This window comes from Triturus cristatus, chromosome 8 (assembly GCF_964204655.1).
Source record: "Triturus cristatus chromosome 8, aTriCri1.1, whole genome shotgun sequence".
Lineage (NCBI taxonomy): Eukaryota > Metazoa > Chordata > Amphibia > Caudata > Salamandridae > Triturus > Triturus cristatus.
In genome coordinates this window covers 602,793,708-602,812,273 of record NC_140591.1, presented here as the reverse complement: position 1 = coordinate 602,812,273, position 18,566 = coordinate 602,793,708, and the positions used below count along the sequence as shown (strand labels likewise).

Below are 18,566 nucleotides of genomic sequence, written 5' to 3'. Positions count from 1 at the left end.
CCAGGAGCAATCGAATAGTGGCACTTTCACTCCTCAACCACATTTTGCTTCCCATTTTGTGGGTAGTTCTACCTTAGACTCAGACTCCATGTATGTACAGAGTTCACGCCAAAAGCTTCTCCTAGTTTTTGTTCCTTATTCCCTAGGTAATTTAAGTCCCTTAAAGGTTTAATCTTTTAGGGTCTCTGGGACAAAGTTTACCTATGCCTGCTTCACTTCTACCATCCCTTACTTACCCTTAATCGTTCCCAGTACTGATTCAGTCAGATCCTGCTTGATCTAATGCTCCATGGTGAATGTTGTATGGACCACTCTTTACTTTCATGCTGCCGAACACCCCTGAATTTTGTGCTCTTGAAGTGCTTTCTCATTGAGTGAGTCTGCACACAGCCATCCTTTCACTCTGCTCTCCTATTGACTTACCAGATCCAACATACAGGTTATCCACCACAGCTTCCGTTGTACTTTCCTGCCAGCCTGTTCTCCTATCTCTTTTCTTTGGGGTGTAGGTACAGTATTTCAGCGACCAGAGTAGGGCTTCTGCACTGCACAGTATAAAGTATTGCATCTATTCCTTCTGAAATGTTGTGGTTGTATGGGAGAAGCAAATTTAAAGTCTCTACCTTGGAGATGATGCTCCTTTCCATTATTTCAATATGATCCCAGTTCACCCACTGAGTCCCCTACTTTGCACCCTTCCATTTCTGATAACCGAAGTCCTCTGGTGGGTTATTGACCCCAACGGGAGGAGTGCAGCACAGATTAGAGCATAGGCTTAACTGTCCCCAGCGCCTGGCTAACTACACCCGTAAGAACCCGAGTCTAAGCAGAGTGGGATGCGAAGTAGCTAATTCATAGACTTTAAAAAAAAAAAAAAACTTTTTATTGCAACACTGCACAGATATTGCATTACATGTTTGCCATACAGTTTACACTATGTCATTGGCAGGCTAATTATTAACGTGTTACATCACAGCAATCCACTTGGATGCCCGTATGCTCAGCTCAATAGTTTTCATTGCTGGGCGCATTGCAGCTATTCGATATTTTAAGCCTTTCCCACCCAGGAGAGATGCGTGCAGCAATAATTATTATAACTTATAGTAAGAAAACGAAAATAACAAAAGGAACCTTGGCAGCGACCAGTGGCAGAACCCCTAGAGCAGGACTATCGGACAGCCAACATTATTTTTCCGAAAGGGGGGGGGGGTGTGAAGAGGGGTACTCTCTCCTGGCCTCCGGTAAAGGCCACTTCCATATGTGAGAGTGGGGGTTTTCTCCCATTGTCTGGGTTTGGTGTGGGGGTAGTATGATTTGACAACTGTGTTGAGCGGGATGAGATTTTTTGGTACACCTGAATTGCTCTTTAGTTGTGCAAATCGAGACACCAAATCTTGCAATTAAGTCTTCTATGAATTAGACGGAAGACCAGATTGAGAGGGCGGGGGGCCCTCTCAATCTGGTCTTCCGTCTAATTCATAGAAGACTTAATTGCAAGATTTGGTGTCTCGATTTGCACAACTAAAGAGCAATTCAGGTGTACCAAAAAATCTCATCCAGACATATATTAGTTCTGTGTAATGCATCTTCAATTTATTATGTTTAATACACATTATAAACCAAAATCTCTCATTAGGACCTTTGAGGGATTTCATAAGTGAAATGTGCAAGTTGAAGGTGAGATTGTGTCAGTATTGGAGTTACAAATCACGGCAGGGGGAGATAATATGGCTTAATTCTGAACGATCCTGTATGCATGAGGCAGTCCTTTTCTTTGCACTTACCCACAGTTTCTGCAACCTTTCTAGCCCCATTCCAATACATTTACCAGCAGCTCCGAGAGTCGAACTCCTTCAGTGCACCTTCTCCTCTAGTACTTCTTGTTTTTTAAAATTGGTATCTTTTTACCTTGTTTTAAAAAAAAAATTATTTTAAATTAACTATATAGGGCAAATTTGAAATTCATGGCAGGGCTTATAATACAGCTAGTACTTAGCAAGATGGGATGAGGATCTCAAAATGACAGCACTTTGTTCTTCAAGCTTATGATTATGTCTGTATCGTCCCAGCAGAAAGTACTTATTTTTAGGTTGTGCTCGCAGGGGTTAGGGGGACGACACCAATCTTCTACCACACTGATCGTGGCAACATGGTACTAGAGGTAATTCAATTTAGACACTTGACTGCAGCCCATACTTGCATGGATATACCTAAGGAAGTAAAGTGAAACAGGATTTAAATGTGCTACAAACTCAATTAGTAAAGATTCACCATTGCTTTGGAAAATGTGTTTAATTACATTCTGAAGTGAAATGCGTTCTAACTACACCAGCCTACCTGGCCACCAGGGTTGAAGTGATGGGCATAACCAGATGTTAAGAACCCACAGTGTTCAGAAATGTTCTGGAAAAGAGTAATGCATACACTTCTGTATAAGAGCTTCTCCTGTTGCATCATGCTTTCCTCTCGTTTTTTTTCCATGCACAAAAACCTCAATTAGTGGTGATCACATCAGCCTACAGAGTCTATAAGCTACAGGTCTGTCGATGGCTATGCTGCTCACATTTTTACATACTTCAATAGGAACAAAGTACTATGCCAAATCCTATTTTTCTGCTATAGTCATTTCTAACTTCACAGTAACGAAATACTTGACTTGCCCGTTTTCTTCCCAAACCCAGAAATTCCAACAGAAAGACAACTCAATACATTGTATGCCAGGTGGGTTTTTTCTAATATTTTAATGGGAACAAACCTCTGAAATGTGAAGTAAATATTTCCGTTGTTAAGGCATGCAGCACGGGAAAAGGGGCCTATTTGCAAGGAGTTATAGGTACTCCCTGACTCATTTTTATCACTGCCCAGGAGATCAGCAGAACTGTGCACATATCAACCTAGTCCTTTTCCATCTCAGTCAATAGGACTACTTAATAGGACTGAAGGGGACGTTCCCCACTTTTTCTATGCTCCTCAAGTTGTCTTCTTAATGCAAACCTGTTTCTTAGTATATTCTTTCGCATGCAAAATTAAAGAGGGACTCTGAAATTAAACCGAAATAGAGTAGAGGATTCCACAAAACCATTTATTTTGGAACATTTGAGAAGCTACCAGCTTCTCCTGTCCGATTATTTTACAAGGACCTTTAATTTATAGACCACGTCGTCTTTATATGCAGAATGAAACTACTTAATTCTTGCTTAGGTTTATCTAAGTCCTCAACACTTTATGGTGACACAAATTAACTTACTGGGTAGGCATAATTCCTTGTTTTTAAATCCTTGGTGAACTTTGTGTGTGTGTGTATATATGTGTGTATATATGTGTGTATATATATATATATATATATATATATATATATATATATATATATATATATATTCACTGAAAAAACCATAGGTTTCACACATGTTATAGTTAGCTGTACATTTCACTCGTAAAAAACCAATGAAATTCCCCCGTTATAGTTAGTGCAGGCAACTATAACTCACGCGACCGCAATCCTCTGCTAATGCTAATACTGTATTTAGACACTTATTTGCCCATGTCTTCTTCCATTAAATTTTAGCTATACATATATTACAAATATATTTTTTTCATAAAGACACATATGTCATCAGCAGAAGATTGCGGTCGCGTGAGTTATAGTTGCCTGCACTAACTATAACGGGGGAATTTCATTGGTTTTTTACGAGTGAAATGTACAGCTAACTATAACATGTGTGAAACCTATGGTTTTTTCAGTGAATTTGCAAGGTTTTTTAAATGCTAATTCCTAACTATAACGTGTGTGAAACCTATGGTTTTTTCAGTGAATTTGTACGTTTTTTTTTAAATGCTAAGTTACTTTACGCCATTCGTGGCGTGCGCGCCCAGTTAACGCAGTTCGTTCCGTGCGCGCACGGTGCGCGCACAGTGAGCACGCGGTGCGCTTCGCGCACCGCGCGCCCACTTTACGCAGTTAGTGCCGTGCACGCACGGTGGCCACGCGGTGCGCTGCGCGCACCGCGTGCCCACGTTATGCGGATGGGCCATGTACGCACGATGCGCTTCGCGCACCGTGCGCACATGGGGGACATATTATGCGCATCTTTGTGAAATTTATTCTTTGTTTATTTCTTACAAATAATAAGCCATGCTAAAATGGTGCCCTTCGGGCACCATTTGCACACGGGGTGGGGAGGGTGTGGATAATCTTTTTAAAAAAAATTTTGTACTGTACGCGTACGGTAAGCGTAATCGGCGATTTTCCGAAAAAAAAAAAATTTTTTATTTGGGCTTGGGGGTTGTTTGGGGACCCCTATATCAATGCTGGGTGGTTAGGATCTCAAGAAACTGCCTCTTTAGACATTTTTTGGCATCGTTTTTGCTGCCAAACTCAGAGGGCCAGAGAGAAAATGGCGGCCGCCGCTTCCTGGTTTCGACCGATTCGAATGTTTACTAAGATCTAACAGCCAATCAAAATCGCGCTCGCGCACGCCACCGTACGCGTACGGTAAGCGCACCGTAAGCGCACCGTAAGCTGGCTCAGATATATATATTGATTTAAAGGCTATTTTCTCTGAATCTACTGAACAGATTTACACCAAACCTACAAAAGGCACTTCCTTGACCTGAGGACTACCTCTCTGCCAAATTTCAAGTAATTCTGTTCAGCCGTTCGGGCTGTAGCTGTGTCTAAAGGTCCTATGGAAAAATGCATGGGAAAAACGTGTTTTGGGACCCCCCTTTTATCTCAGCCCCCGCTTGACGAATCCCCCCGAGACTTTCAGGGTAGGAGCGGAGCGTAGCGCCTCACCTATTTTGAAAAATTCGCGAGGATTCGTCGACCAGCGCCAAAGTTATTCAAAATAGAATGTTGCGGATTTCCTATGGAAACGTGGTCCTAACTATAACTACCTACTGGCGACCGCCAGTATATATATATATATAGATATAGATATAGAGATATAGATATAGATATAGATATAGATATAGAGATATAGATATAGATATAGAGATAGATATAGAGATAGATATAGATATAGATATAGATATAGATATAGATATAGATATAGATATAGATATAGATAGATATATAGATAGATATATAGATATATAGATATATAGATATATAGATATATAGATATATAGATATATAGATATATAGATATATAGATATATAGATATATAGATATATAGATATATAGATATATATAGTTATTTATTTATTACTGTAGTGCTAAACTCGAGTAATCGATTTGGAATGCCATGAGCTTGGAGAGATTCCACCTGTGGCTAATTAGAGTTGAGTTGTCCAAGAGTATGCTGTTGAAAACCACATAAATCCCCTTGCTCATCCTTATGCCACTGCCAACGTTCTTTGAGCGTGATCATCCATTTTAACCAGTGACTTTTTGTGTATTACAACTTTAAACAGTGAACATTGTATTCCCATTGTCCATTATCTCAGCCAGGAGAGGTAGTGAACACTGAACTATTTGTTTTAGACTCTACTAGAATTATTCTTCATACACCATGCTACTTCATAATCTTCGGTCTTTGTAATTTTCATCTCAATAGAAGACTGTTTCGACTGTGGTCTTCCTTTTGTTAATCAGCACTTGTATAATGTTTTAATTTAAGTACATTTCGTTATTGCAGCAGGCTGAAATTCATCTAAAATATACTAATATGCAATGCTTACACTTGTGCAAGTGGTTGCAGTGGGGGGCACCAGCAGTCATTTTTGTGAATCTGGATATATAGTCAGACTTTGACCCAGAGTAAAAGTGAAAGAGACAAAAAGGGAGAAAGTGGGAGGAAATGAAAGCTAGAATAGCAGTGACAAGTGAGAAGGCAGGGATTAAAAAAAAAGAACATTCTAGCATGTAATAAAGAGGAATTAAGTGTAGAGAGGTGGAAGAAGTGGCATGAATCAAAACTATGCCTCCTTTGTGACACCAGTATTTGACAGCACTGTCTGTGGGCTCCTCAGAAAAACTTTGCACCTAATTATTTATTTTCCACATTGCCAAATGTGGCACAGGCAACCCATTTTTAGGTCTCGCCTGCGAACGCAGCGCAAAGCGCTGCTGTCCGCAAGCGAGATCTATTGTTGCTGACTTGCCTCGGAAGTGGGACAGGAGATGGGCACGCGCAGGCTTTTGGCGGATTTGAGTTGGTGTACGCACTTACAGCCACGTGGCGTGCACATCTCCTGTCCACCTTCCCTCGCAAGCCAGCATGCAGTTTCACTTTTGTCCTCACCAGCCTCATGTAATTTTCTTTTTTTAAATGCACACGTGCGCTCCAAGCGCGGCGCGCTTTAAACGTACAGCATGCCCCACTTACCAGCTCTTGTGGGGACTCCGGCTGGTCGCGTGTCTTCAGCGGCTCACTGCAGCACCACGCGGGGCTCCGTCTTGCTCACAGGAGCCCGGTCTGAAACCATGCGGCATTCACGAAGGCGGGGTGGGCTCCCGCCGGACTTCTGCTTTTCTTTTTTTGCCTTGGCTGCTTTGGCGGCCCCCTCCCTGGGCTGCACGATGCAGCACTCATTAAAGTACGGCGGCTTTTAAAGTCCACACGCGCCACCGCCACTGGGCACGAGCCGCAGTCGCAGAACACGCAAAAAATTCAGCTACACCGCATGCGCGGGCAGCCCTCGACCTCCCAGGTCTCTTTCCCGGCCCGGATATGGAGCTGCTTTCTGGCGGAAGAGGCTCTAGTAACTCATTTTATTTACTTTTTTTTTTTACTTTTGGGTTCCGCACTTGTTGATTTGAAGACGTTTGGTGCTAAACCATTAACTGTAATTTAGTGTGCTGGGTTTCAAAGACCACAATACACAGAGGGACTCCTTATTAGGGTGCATTTGTTGATTGGAGCTGCTAACCTGTCTGTTGTGGCCTGCTTGGAATTATCTATCCGTGTACTTGACTCCTTGGCTTTGTTGGTGCAGTTTTCGCAGATTTCGGACAGCGGATGCTCCGGGTGGGCTGTCCTTTAAGGGAAGCTTGGTGGTTTAGTAATCGTTGATGCAAGCGAGCACTCTCTCTGCTCCTTATTGTTGGCCTGATTTGCTGTTGGCAAGTGAAGTTCTTGTTTAACTTTGTTTGCAAAGTTGTGAAGTTTGTCATGTTTGTGACAACACCCGTTTGCTGGTAGCTCTCTCTGCGCCTTGGCGCGCTACTGGTTCATGCCCAGAGGGAGTCCATGGCAGTTCCTGGCCGTGTCTGCGAGAGTGCCCAGTTGGCAGGAAATGACGTGATAAGGGGTGAGATCCCCGATTAATGATTCTGCACTGCAGCTCACTGTCCGACACAGGGTGTCACTCACGGCTGCTTCTGAAGTGGGGAGGGGGCGCTAAAAAGAATTCTGCTGACACCCAGGGCGGTGAACACCTTGTGCGGGCCCCCTGGCTGCGCCTGAACCCCTGTGTAAAAGGCGGAGTGCAGTCCTCACCAACCGTCCTACTGACGCCAACCAGTGCAGCATGAAGGGCGGCTCAGGTCCCTCCGGCCAAAGAATCTGAGGTGGAGCGCTCATCCGAGGCAGGAATGTGCCAGTTCGCACTGGAACAGGACGAGCTCTCAGCAGCTGGTGTGAGAAGAGAGCTCCGGTCACTTGTGGTTGTGATGACTGAGTGCACCGGTGCTGTGTGGCCTTAAGGACTGAGAGCCCCAGTGATGTGTAGTCCCAAAGAACCGAGTGCACCGGTGATGTGTGGTCCGAAGGACTAAGTGCACCGGTGCTGTGTGTCCCTGAGTACTGAGAGCGCCAGTGATGTGTGGCCCTAAGGACTGAGTGCACGGGTGCTGTGTGGTCCTAAGAACTGAGTGTACCAGTGATGTGTGGAATGAAAAATGAAACGGTTCATATTTCACTGCCCTGCATATAACTGCAATCAAAGGTAAATTCCATCTAAAAGAGAATCCGTTTTATCGTTGACTATTTAGAAACCGCAAAAGCGTTCACACATTTTTTTTTTACTCCAAAGAGCAAATGCATCATGTTTTTGCGTAGGTTTATGGGACATCATTCCCCGAGGTCGCAGCTTCTTGTTTTCTTTCTTCTAAACTCATTTTGCATTACACCATTTGATTAATGATTCACAAAGGGAAAAGAAAAACAATAACATTTACAATGCCAATAGCTCAAAACAATGTCATTGCGAGACCTATTGCATTGTAAATGCTTGTTGTTATCTGACTTTAGGCCCTTGAGATAGGCAGTTACCTGTCTTCCTTTCTGGCCTCGCTCTAGTAGGGTGGAAGGCGGTCTCTTATGAAACTGATGGCAAAAGGGTTCTTCAGTAGTAGGAAGGGTAAGTGTTCTACCTCCAGCCAAATTAAAATATACATAGCTATGTCAGTAGCATCATCTCACGAGGCTTATCACCTATGGTGGTAATCCTTCAGACAAAGAAACCATTGTGACTTTACACTCATTTTAGATTGTTCCTGCCATTTCTCTGAGTTGCAAAACTAAAGGGATACTTTTCTAAGCTGGCGTATGTCCACATTACATTGAAGGTAAGAAATCACCTGTAGCTTTTCAGAAGCTTTTTCTTATGGGACCGGTGTATAGGATGGGTATGCAACCTGTTGGCGAATCATCTTGTAAGCGTTACTCTCTGATTGCTTGACTCAGGGAAGTTCCTCAAGGGTGTTCCCTTTCCGTGTTTGATTGAAACCTAATATGTGCCTGTTGTGAGTCCCTCCCCGTTTCTACTTGAATTTCGATTCCTATCCCTTTGAAGAAATTCGATAAAACTGAAAGGAGAAAAGTTTCTTGGGAAGGAACTGTGATACTCTTGTGCATAGGACTGGCCACCTAGACACAACTTTACACTTCTCCTCGCCTCATCTTCAGCTACTGATATTCCAGCCTGTGACAGGGTGCAGAACTGGGAGTGGGCATAGAGGGGGGTGGATGTCATGCAGCTGCATGTGTAAGCCATGTGCATTCACACTACAGTCGAACTACAGCATGAGAATTGAACCACTCTTGAAGGATTAGTGCCTACCTTGTTAACTACGTTTCCTATCAGTTGGTGATGGAAAATCACCTCTATAAGCGCAGTATACTTACTACACAGGTAAACTTTCGTTATTGCACTTTTACCTAGAAGGTCAATGGTCTGTGTTTTTTGTTTTTTTGCTGCATTTCACTTGTCACTGAAGCTTTGCTGTTTGAGGGTAAGCAAAGTTTTTTCTATACACTACTGAACCAGTGTTTTATGTTTGAATGCTTATTTATGGATATGGTCCAACTCTTTAACATCTATGTGGTCCAGATTTGGGGCATCTGATTTGCAGAATACTGTGGAATCGAACCTACGGACTTTTCAAAGTAATGCTGACCTCCGAGGTAAAGCTTAATCAGTTTATAGGTTATAGAGCAGTGCAGATTTGAATTTACCATAGATCACCCCCAATGTGCAGGGCTGGATGGAATGCTTGAACCAAAAAATATGACTGTTGAATTTCTTGTTAAAAAGTTTTGAGCTGTCTGCTCTTGGCTACATAGCTCTGCTTTCCATAATATGATCACATACAATTGTGTTTCTTTCAGGCTGAAATCCTTGAGAATGCACTTTCCATACCAGATATCAAACTTCACAGCAACCCATCTGCTTTCAACGTTTACTGCAATGTGCGCCATTGTGTCCTGGAGTGGCAAAGGAAGGAGGCGTCCCTAGCCGTGTCCTCCAAGAACTCGGTGCAGAGTGGAGATTCAGACAGTGATGAAGAGGAGGAGTCCAAAGAGCCACCCATCAAGCTTCCAAAGGTCAATATCCACCCACACTTTCTCGGATAATTCAATTAACTGCATCTTTTCAGGAATTGTGATGAACTAACTTGTGGGCACGTTGTCTTTATTTAATTAATTACTTCATGTAAATAAATGTTGTACTACCTTGCATTTAGGTGTCGCGTGGTGCAGAAGTATATTAAAAAAAAATCTCTACTGCTTAGCCGTTACCTAAAGCAAGTTAAACATTACCACATGTCCTCTGTTTCATCCACCTTGTTTTTTATGGTTTAAATTTTTTATTCACATGTATCAAGTGCATAAAAGTAAATCATGTACACGGCTTTGCTCATTGCTCTCTATGCACATACAAATCAAGGCAATGAGCGTTTTCGAGTACAAATGTAAAATGTACTGAAAACGTACCCGGAAACCCCTCTCTCTCTCTCCCCCCCCCGCCCCTCCCAGTACTCATGAAGGAGATGCAGGACTTGTCAGCTGTGGAGAGATGTGTCCAATCCTCCCATCCTTCACTTGTGGTAAGACCTAGTCTAGTTCAATAAGTTGCAGGGTACGTAGATATTTAGGGCATGTAAGTTCTCTAAATTCAGAGGATAAGAGAGCAAGAAATGTACGCCATATCTTGTGGAAGGAGGTCTTGAAGGTGGCAGACATCCTTTCCATCCCTAGGATGTACCATAATCTATGGAGCCAACATAAATGTGTGGGATTAGTAGGGCTCCCCCAACAAGTAAGGAAGTTCTGGAGCGCTGCTCCCAATGCCAATCCCATCTGTCTCCCTTTGTGGGATTTGAGTGGATAAGTTAATGGGTTAGACAAGCCTATGACTGTACATGCATGGAACTGGGGTATCTGAGTGTCACACTGTGTATCGATCTCGTCTCAGATCAAGGCCCAATAAGCTGTCGGGTTCGGACATTCCCAGAGCAGGTTTAGAAGCGTGCCTGCTGAGCCGCATCCACACCAGCAACCTGGACTACGTTCCGAATTTCCCTTATTGAGATGCACTGGGGTCAGGTACCAAATAGTGGCTATCTTAGTGGCCGTCTCTCTGCTAGATGTGTTCCGGGCTGTGTTTCGTGCTCTGTAATAAATCTCGCCCCATAGTTCAGTAGATATCTCTCTATTCTGAGTTCTCTTACCCAGCTCCATTCACGGGGTGTGGGCTGTGGAGGGCAGGTTGGCGCAATAATACATAGAGTTCGGAAATCAATTGCTTATCTGTGGTTTTTGTAACCAGCCACTTCTCTTATCGAATAAGTCGTCTGCCAACTGTGCGGAGGTTAGAAGTATGTAGCAGCCAGTGTCACCACTGGAGATAGCGTAGCCTTTCAGTCTCTGGCAGATTATGTTGCTGGTGCAGTTGTGGGAAGGGGATGATTCCCTCTTCATTAAGCATGTGGCCTGCGACGCTGCACGATGTATGATGCCAAGCCTCAAACGCTCCCCATTGTAGGCCTGGTGTGACATCTCCGTTCTCAAACAGGTGTCATGGAGGAAGGGAATGTGGTGAGCCCCTGTCGGCAAGCTACATAGTCCCACACCTCCATGGCAGTTTTAGTGATTGGGGACTTTTGTAGGCTCCGTAGCCTCTTTAGGAACGGTACCTTCCAAAGAGAGCCTGGCAGTCGCCCTGTCCTGGAATAGCCAGCACTTTTCGGATTCATCTGTACTCCATCCGGTCCCACATCTATATCGCTTGAAAGTAATGCTGCAGATTTGGGATCCCCAACCCCCCCCCGTCTGAGCCTAAATAGCACAGTTCCCTGCTCTTACGCAGTCAGGCCCCAGCCACACAAATCGGTGTAGTTCTCTCTACATTACGGTAAGCGTCCCTCTGAAAGGGGGTGAGGCGGGGGGTGGAGTAGATCGGCAGTCTCTGGAAAAGATATAACCTCTTTGGTAGGGTGAGCATTTTAAGGGCAGCAATGCGCCCAAGTAGACAGAGGTGGTGGCGTTTCTAGCTGTTTAGGTCAAACCATTACAAAGGCTTCTATGACTAGTCTTGTCTTGCTCAAGACAAGCCTCTGACAAAACCTCACCTCACGCATCTTAAGTAATTATTCATGTCCGGCAATCTACTGTATATTTTTGTCGCTTTTCCTCTTTTTGCTGTACAAAGCGTATAGAAAATCTGAATGTTTTTACACCAATTGCTTATTCTAAACCTTAATACTGGGTGCTCCTACTGCTGTCTACTAAGCTTTCATCGTTCTGGGGTATAAATATTTGCATCCATGAATGTTGGTGTCTTCATAACCAACATAATTAGAATTGAGTCTGCTGCCTTTGTTACCAAAATGGAGTACTACTCTTTGCTAATCAAATAATAGATTTTGATCTTTTACAGTTGTTACTGTATTGAGCTTGCTTTTTGTATACTTTCCTGCTTATTTATTTAGAATCACCTAGTGAGCATTTTTCCAATGAGGCATTTCCTCAAATTATGGTGGGATTTTCATACTTGGATTTAATTCTTTTGTTTAGGGAATCCAATTAGGTAATACATCTCTATATTGGAGATTTAAGCTGAGTGATGGACATAAGACTGTAATCTGGGCACAGTTAATTTGAACTAATCAGATTCAGTTCCTCTTTTTTTTTTTTTTCCCCTTTGCTTGAACCTACCAGATGTCTAGTGGTGGGGAAGACGCCCTTGACTCAAACTATTGTTTTAGTTTTTTCCTGGGATTTTTCAAGAAACAGTGAACTGGCTTATGCTTGATTTAACCACATCCCTCTGTTGTAGCAAATCACATGTTTGGCACAATGACCTTTGTACATAACTTCATAAACAACAGTCATTGTTAAAGCGAAATGGCTTGACTTTCACACTTCAATGCTGCCAAAAGCAATACAAAAGTGTCTGCTTTAGTGCAAAACAATTTTAAAAGGGTGTGCTCGGTGTATTAAATGCATGGGTGACAAAGAATTAAGTGTGATGCAGAATGTACTCTTCTGAAGTCCCTCATGCATTCCAATGGTGGCAGAAGGATACATCCACAAAGCCAAAAGCAAGAAGATAAGACTAAAATATTCCTTTGGACTTATCCAGTATGTGATTGACCATGTCTTAAGCCAATGTCTGAAGGTTCCTGAGACGAAGAAAACAATGGATGAAGGAAGTTGAGTCAAGCCTTAGAGCATGTATAGAATACAGTACGTTGTCCAGGAACCTGGCAACCCTATAAAAGCAGTTATGTAAAACAGTTACAGAATAACATTCAGAGTTGCCTTTATGTCTGTGCCAGCTCATTTTTTACAACAATTGGAGACAACTGAATTGCACAGTCTTGCAGTCTCGTTCTTTTTAAGCTGAGTGAATATTTTTATGAACATACTGATTGCATTGGCGTTTAAAAGACTGAATTTGTAATATAGATGGAAGCTGTTTATTCAGATTGAACGGTTGATATTTTTTTACCTAAGTAGCTGTTATTAGCAACCAACAATTTTTGTAATCTGTCTCAATTTTTGCAATTATTTTCCAGATCATTGAAGTTGGACTTTGTGAAGTTTTTGAATTGATCAAAGAAACTCGATTTTCTCACCCATCGCTATGTCTACGGAGTCTGCAAGCTCTTCTTAATGTTCTCCAAGGCCAACAGCCAGAGGGACTCCAGTCGGAGCCCCCAGAAGTTCTAGGTAGTGTTCGCAAATGTATATTTAATTGATTTCAAAAAATGTATTTGAAACAATATCCATAGAAATATGCTTAACTGTTTTTTATAATTTATTCAGCAACATCAGCTTTCTGTTTAGGATGTACTCATTTTTAATCCTTCTATAATTTGGTCCTGCTGCAATTGAGCTCTCCGAACACTTAACAATAGTGGCACAGTACCAATATGGTGCCCATTGCAGGCACAAGAAAGTGTCAAGGTCAGGAATAAGTCACAAGTGTTAAGCGGAGCCTAAGGTTCTATGTATTTTAAAAAAACTGTATATGAGTAATGGCTGATTGTGATCTGTTTGCATGTGTAGTGATTGCAGGTAGATTGGGCAAGTAAGATGATAATTCAGGTCTGCAAAGAAAATAATATGATTTAAGAAACTGCTTTGAGTATGTCCTTAATGGTGTACCACCACTTGATTAGTTTACTAATGGGCAGACTAGTAATAAAAACATTTTAATTCAAAGGAGGACAACATTTGACAACATTAGTAACTGAGATTGCATATAAGCTTTATCTTGTCAGCTTCAATCATAGGTCAGTGGCAAGCTACAGGAAAATCTCTCAATCAATTAAAAGTAGAACAAGGGCCCAGTAAGTAGGTGGGTATTCATTCTTCTTATGGTGTATTCTGCCACCACAGCATACTAAAGTGAAATGATCATGGGGATTTAAAGGGTTGTTGGCTTGAGTGATCAATCAATCGGATTTGTAGAGCTCGAACTGCGTCACTGGTGAGGGTCTTGAGGCCCTGGGAGAACTGTTTGCTGGTTCTCCTATTGGTTGAAATCCAGGTCTTGAGGTCCTTCCTGAACTGCTGGCGCAAAGGTGAGGCTCTGTGGTGCAGGGGAGGTTGTTCTAGGTCTTAGCTGTCAGGTGGGAGAAGGAGCGGCCTCTGCTGTTAGTCCCGCAGATGTGACATGTGGCTGCTAGGAAGAGGGATTCATAGTGGAGTTTCCTTGTGGGATTGTGGAAGTTCATTTGAGTGTTGACGTACGCCAGTCCTTCGTTGTGTAGTGTCTTGTAAGCGTGGGTGAGCAGTTTGAACTGACTTCTCTTTGTGACCAGTAGCCAGTGTAGTTTCCTGAGGTGAGGGGTGATGTGTGTCCCCCTGGAGAGGTCTAGGATGAGTCTGGCTTCATGGTACTGGATAGTTTGGAGTTTCGTCATGAGTTGGGTGGTTGTTCCAGCATAGAGTGAGTTGCCATAGTCCAGTCTACTGGTGACAAGTGCTAGTGTGACTGTCCTCCTGTTGTTGGGTGGGAGCCATTTGAAGACCTTCCTGAGCATTCCGAGAATGAGGAAGCATGCAGAGGAGACGGCGCTGACCTGCTTCTTCATTGAGAGCTGGTTGTCGAAGATGATGCCTAGATTGCGGGCGTGTTCTACGGGTTTTGGAGTTGGGCCTAGCTCAGGTGGCCACCATTTTTGTTCCAGAGGGTGCATTTGCCTTTCCTGAAGATGATTACTTCTGTCTTGTCCCTGCTGAATTTGAGGCAGTTGTTGTTCATCCAGGCTGTCACGTCTTCAATGCAACTTTGGGACTTGTCCTTTGTGGCTGTTGGGTTGTTAGTCATGGAGAGGATTGGTGCCATCCGCATAGGAGATTATGCGGAGTCCGTGGATCTTGACTGTGTTTGCCAGGGGTGTTGTATATGTGTTGAAGACGGTTGAGCTGAGTTAAGAACCTTGAGGTAAACAGCAGGTGATATTCTTGGGGAGTGATGAGCACTGCTGGAGGTTGACCTTCTGCATTCTTCCTGTGGGTTGGATGCGATCCACTTGAGGGCTGCTCTTCGGATTCCGATCTGGTAGTCTGTTTAGCAATGTGTAGTGGGATACAGTGTTGAAGGCTGCTGAGAAGTCAAAGAAGATGAGGGCTGCTGTTTTCCCATGGTTTATTTCCCATGGTCCAATAGCATTCTGCTATCTATGTGCTGTGGTTAGCTCTGAAGCCTTATTGGGAGGAATCCAGAAGATTGTGGTTCTCCAGTTTTCTGGTGAGCTGGATGTTGATGGCTTTCTTGATGACCTTAGCAGGGAAATGGTCTGTGGATGGCTTCTTCAGCAGTGGCTTCATGTCAGCATTTCTCCATTTCTGGAGGAAGTGGGCCGTGGCGATTTAGGAGTTGAGGACTTTAGTGAGTTCTTTGCTGATGGGCTGATCGTCCATGGTTCAAAGTATGGTGTGCGCCGGGGTTTGCTGGGGCTCTGGAGTGGATGGATTTGATGAATGCCCTTTCCTTCTCAGAGGATGCTCCACGAGGTGAGCTGTTGTGGGTGTACGTCGGTCGGTGTGATGGAGTTGATGCTGTCCTCGGCAGGGTGTTGGGATGAGAAGATAGATGGTGTTGATTTTGTTGTGAAATATTTTCAGCATTGGTGTCACTGAGCCTGCAGGGTATCATGATGTTTTCTGTTGCTGAGGGGTTGGTGAACTCCTGTACTATGTTGAAGAGTTCATTGCTGTTGTTGGAGCTGTTGTTGATTCAGGTGGCTGAGGCGGTCTTCTAGGTGTTCTTCAGGAGTTGGTGTTATTGCTTGGGGACGTCTTTAAAGTGTTTTCGGTCCTGGAATATCGTACTGGCATGCCATCTTCTTTCCTTCTGTCTGCATTCATGTTTCTGGGTTTTGACTTCCTCAGTGAACCAGTTGGGGTGTTGTGTTTGTTTTTTGGGGTTGGTGGGTTTCTGCGGTGCAACTTCCTCCGCGCTAGCTGTGAGCCAGTTCTCAAATTTGTCCGCCATTTGTTCTGTGTCACTGGTGGTGGTGGGTAGTCAAGCTTTGGTCCATCGTTGTTCTGATACTTTTGCCCCGCTATGCTGTGTTAGGCTGGTGGTGGAGGCGGGGATTCTGGGAGGTTCCTAGATGACGGAAGTGGATGCTGCGGTGGTCTGTACAGATGAGCTCCACATTTCTGGCTGAGAATATATAGGGTTGAGTGTGTGTCCTGCAAAGTGGGTGGGGTCTGTGACCATCTTTTTGAGTCCAAGGTTGGCCATGCTTTCTAGGTGGTCTGCCATGTTAGCGTCTTCGGTGTTCTCAAGGTGGAAGTTACGGTCTTCTAGGAAAATGTATAGATTGGAGTCAATTGAGAAAAGGGAAACGAAGCACGGGATGGTGTAGCAGAAGGCGGGGGCGGGGTCCTGGCGGTCTGTAGGCGAGTGTGCGCCTGAAAGTTGTTTTGCTGTTGGTTTGGAGTTTTAACTTGTGATGTTCCATGAAGTGGGTGGAGTTGTCCGTGGTTGTGGAGCATTCAAGGTTCACCTTGTAGATTATGGCGATGTTGCCACCATTTCTGTTTGGGTCGGTCATGGTATGCGATCTTGTATTCGTCTGGGGTGGCTGTGGCGATGCCTGGAGCAGATGTGGGGTTCAGTCAGGTCTCTGATAAGCATTTATCATTTATTCATAGACAAAGTGGTGCTTTTAGATTTGTTAATTTCTAAGATGCATGATGAAGAATAAATTGAGATGGGGCACATACGTAATGGCATAACCATTTGGCAGACTCAGTGATCATGACCTTGGGTTTAGCAAAAAACGCCTGCAAGGGTACTATAAATCGCAAAATGTACTGAATGAGTAATTGATGCAAATTCTGGCATTTTGCACAAAACCCTTTCTTTATTTTCTCCTTAGGAAAATTATTTTCTGTGTGGAAAAAAACCCTTTCACCTTAATAAATTACGAGTTAGAGGGTGTGTGCTTAGTTTGAAACCCCATAAAAAAAATCACATTGGCTTTACCCAGGAGTAAATGTGTGTGTTTCTAAGATAGAAAAGGAATTGCAAGGGGCATATGTGTCTCTGCAAACTTAAGTTTGTGGGTGTTTGCCAAAGTCTGCTGGAAGGCATCCCCCTAATCATCCTGCCACTATTACTAACCGTTTGGTAATGGAAAATGATATAAATGTTTCACAGTCATAAATGTGCTTTTTGATCATAAACTTAAATCCTCAATTTGTTCATAATTTACAAATTTATTGTGCTTCCTCTGAATATCACCAGCAATCAACGTTACTTAAATCTTAAGCGCTAGTTATTCTTGTATGCCTAGATGATGATTTTAATATTAAACACAAGTATCTTGCTGTAGCTTGTACTTTATTCATTTTTAAACCTATTGATAGAGAGTTGGGCCGTTCCATCTGTTCTTTTCAGTTTTATGTGTCCTCCTAGAACTCACAAATGTCAGTCATCCTCTCCCTGGTTCTTTTTGCATGGGTTTGAGAATTGGACTTACCCATCTAAAAGGCATTAGTGGACACGCTGAAGTTAATGAAATCACTTACCAAGGCCTCTCTGTAACAGGCATATGTATCATGGAAAGTAAGCATATGTGTTGAATAAGGTCCATTATGGAAAGTAAGCCGTGCTCTATTCTTTCTGTGCGTTTATCTCCGGTGCTATCCACCAAGTGCTTGTCAGGCCTTCAAACTTAGGCTCTGGCTTTAGTTTTTCTCTGATCCTAGAGGATGTCCTCTGCTCATGTTTTATTTTATGTGTTCACCATTCCTTCCTAATGCCGTTTTCCTTTGCCAATTGTCAGGTTTAGATTTTCTCCTCTTGGAGGTCTTTAGTTGTGTTAGGGCAGAGGAAGTAGCACATAATTCTACTACTAATAAACCGAACCCTGGATAACTAAAACCAGAATGTCCATCAAAATAGTTGCCTGCCACTCAATTCATTGGGCATATGTGTGAAGAAATGCAAAAATTACAGGACTACTTCCACTGGGAGTTGCAAGTGACAGATAACTATTCCTTTGACTGCCCATGCTATTGTAACATCAGTCCAGTGATCTGGATTCCATCCCAAAATTAGTCTCTGAATCCAAAAACTCACAAGTGAAAAGATAGTTTCAATACTTATAATGGTGAACCAGTTGTTTCCACAACTAGGGTCTGCTGGAGGGTGGCAACCGGTCTTTTTCACTCCGTTGACTTTAATGCACATTTCCTTCACCTCCACTACAGCTGTTAAAAAAAGACATTGCAGTCCCCTTACTCTGTTGGCAGTCTATGCCCTACACAAATAATCCCCATCAAGGACACTGTTAAATGCAGAACCTTCAATCCAGATCAGGATCCATAGTCTCAGTACTTGGGTTGGTTCCCATCTTTTCAATTTCCTT

At 43.2% G+C, this 18,566-nt stretch overlaps 1 protein-coding gene across 15 annotated transcripts in view; it reads left to right on the top strand.

Moving 5' to 3' along the window:
• MYCBP2 (MYC binding protein 2) overlaps nucleotides 1-18,566 on the top strand; it is a 1,771,217-nt gene that overhangs the window by 168,142 nt on the left and 1,584,509 nt on the right. For all 15 annotated transcript variants that reach the window (XM_085622060.1, XM_085622057.1, XM_085622054.1 and 12 more), the window contains exons 3-4: nucleotides 9,556-9,771; nucleotides 13,248-13,401. In XM_085622060.1, coding sequence (XP_085478186.1) covers nucleotides 9,556-9,771; nucleotides 13,248-13,401 — 370 coding nt within the window. The remainder of the gene's footprint in view (nucleotides 1-9,555; nucleotides 9,772-13,247; nucleotides 13,402-18,566) is intronic.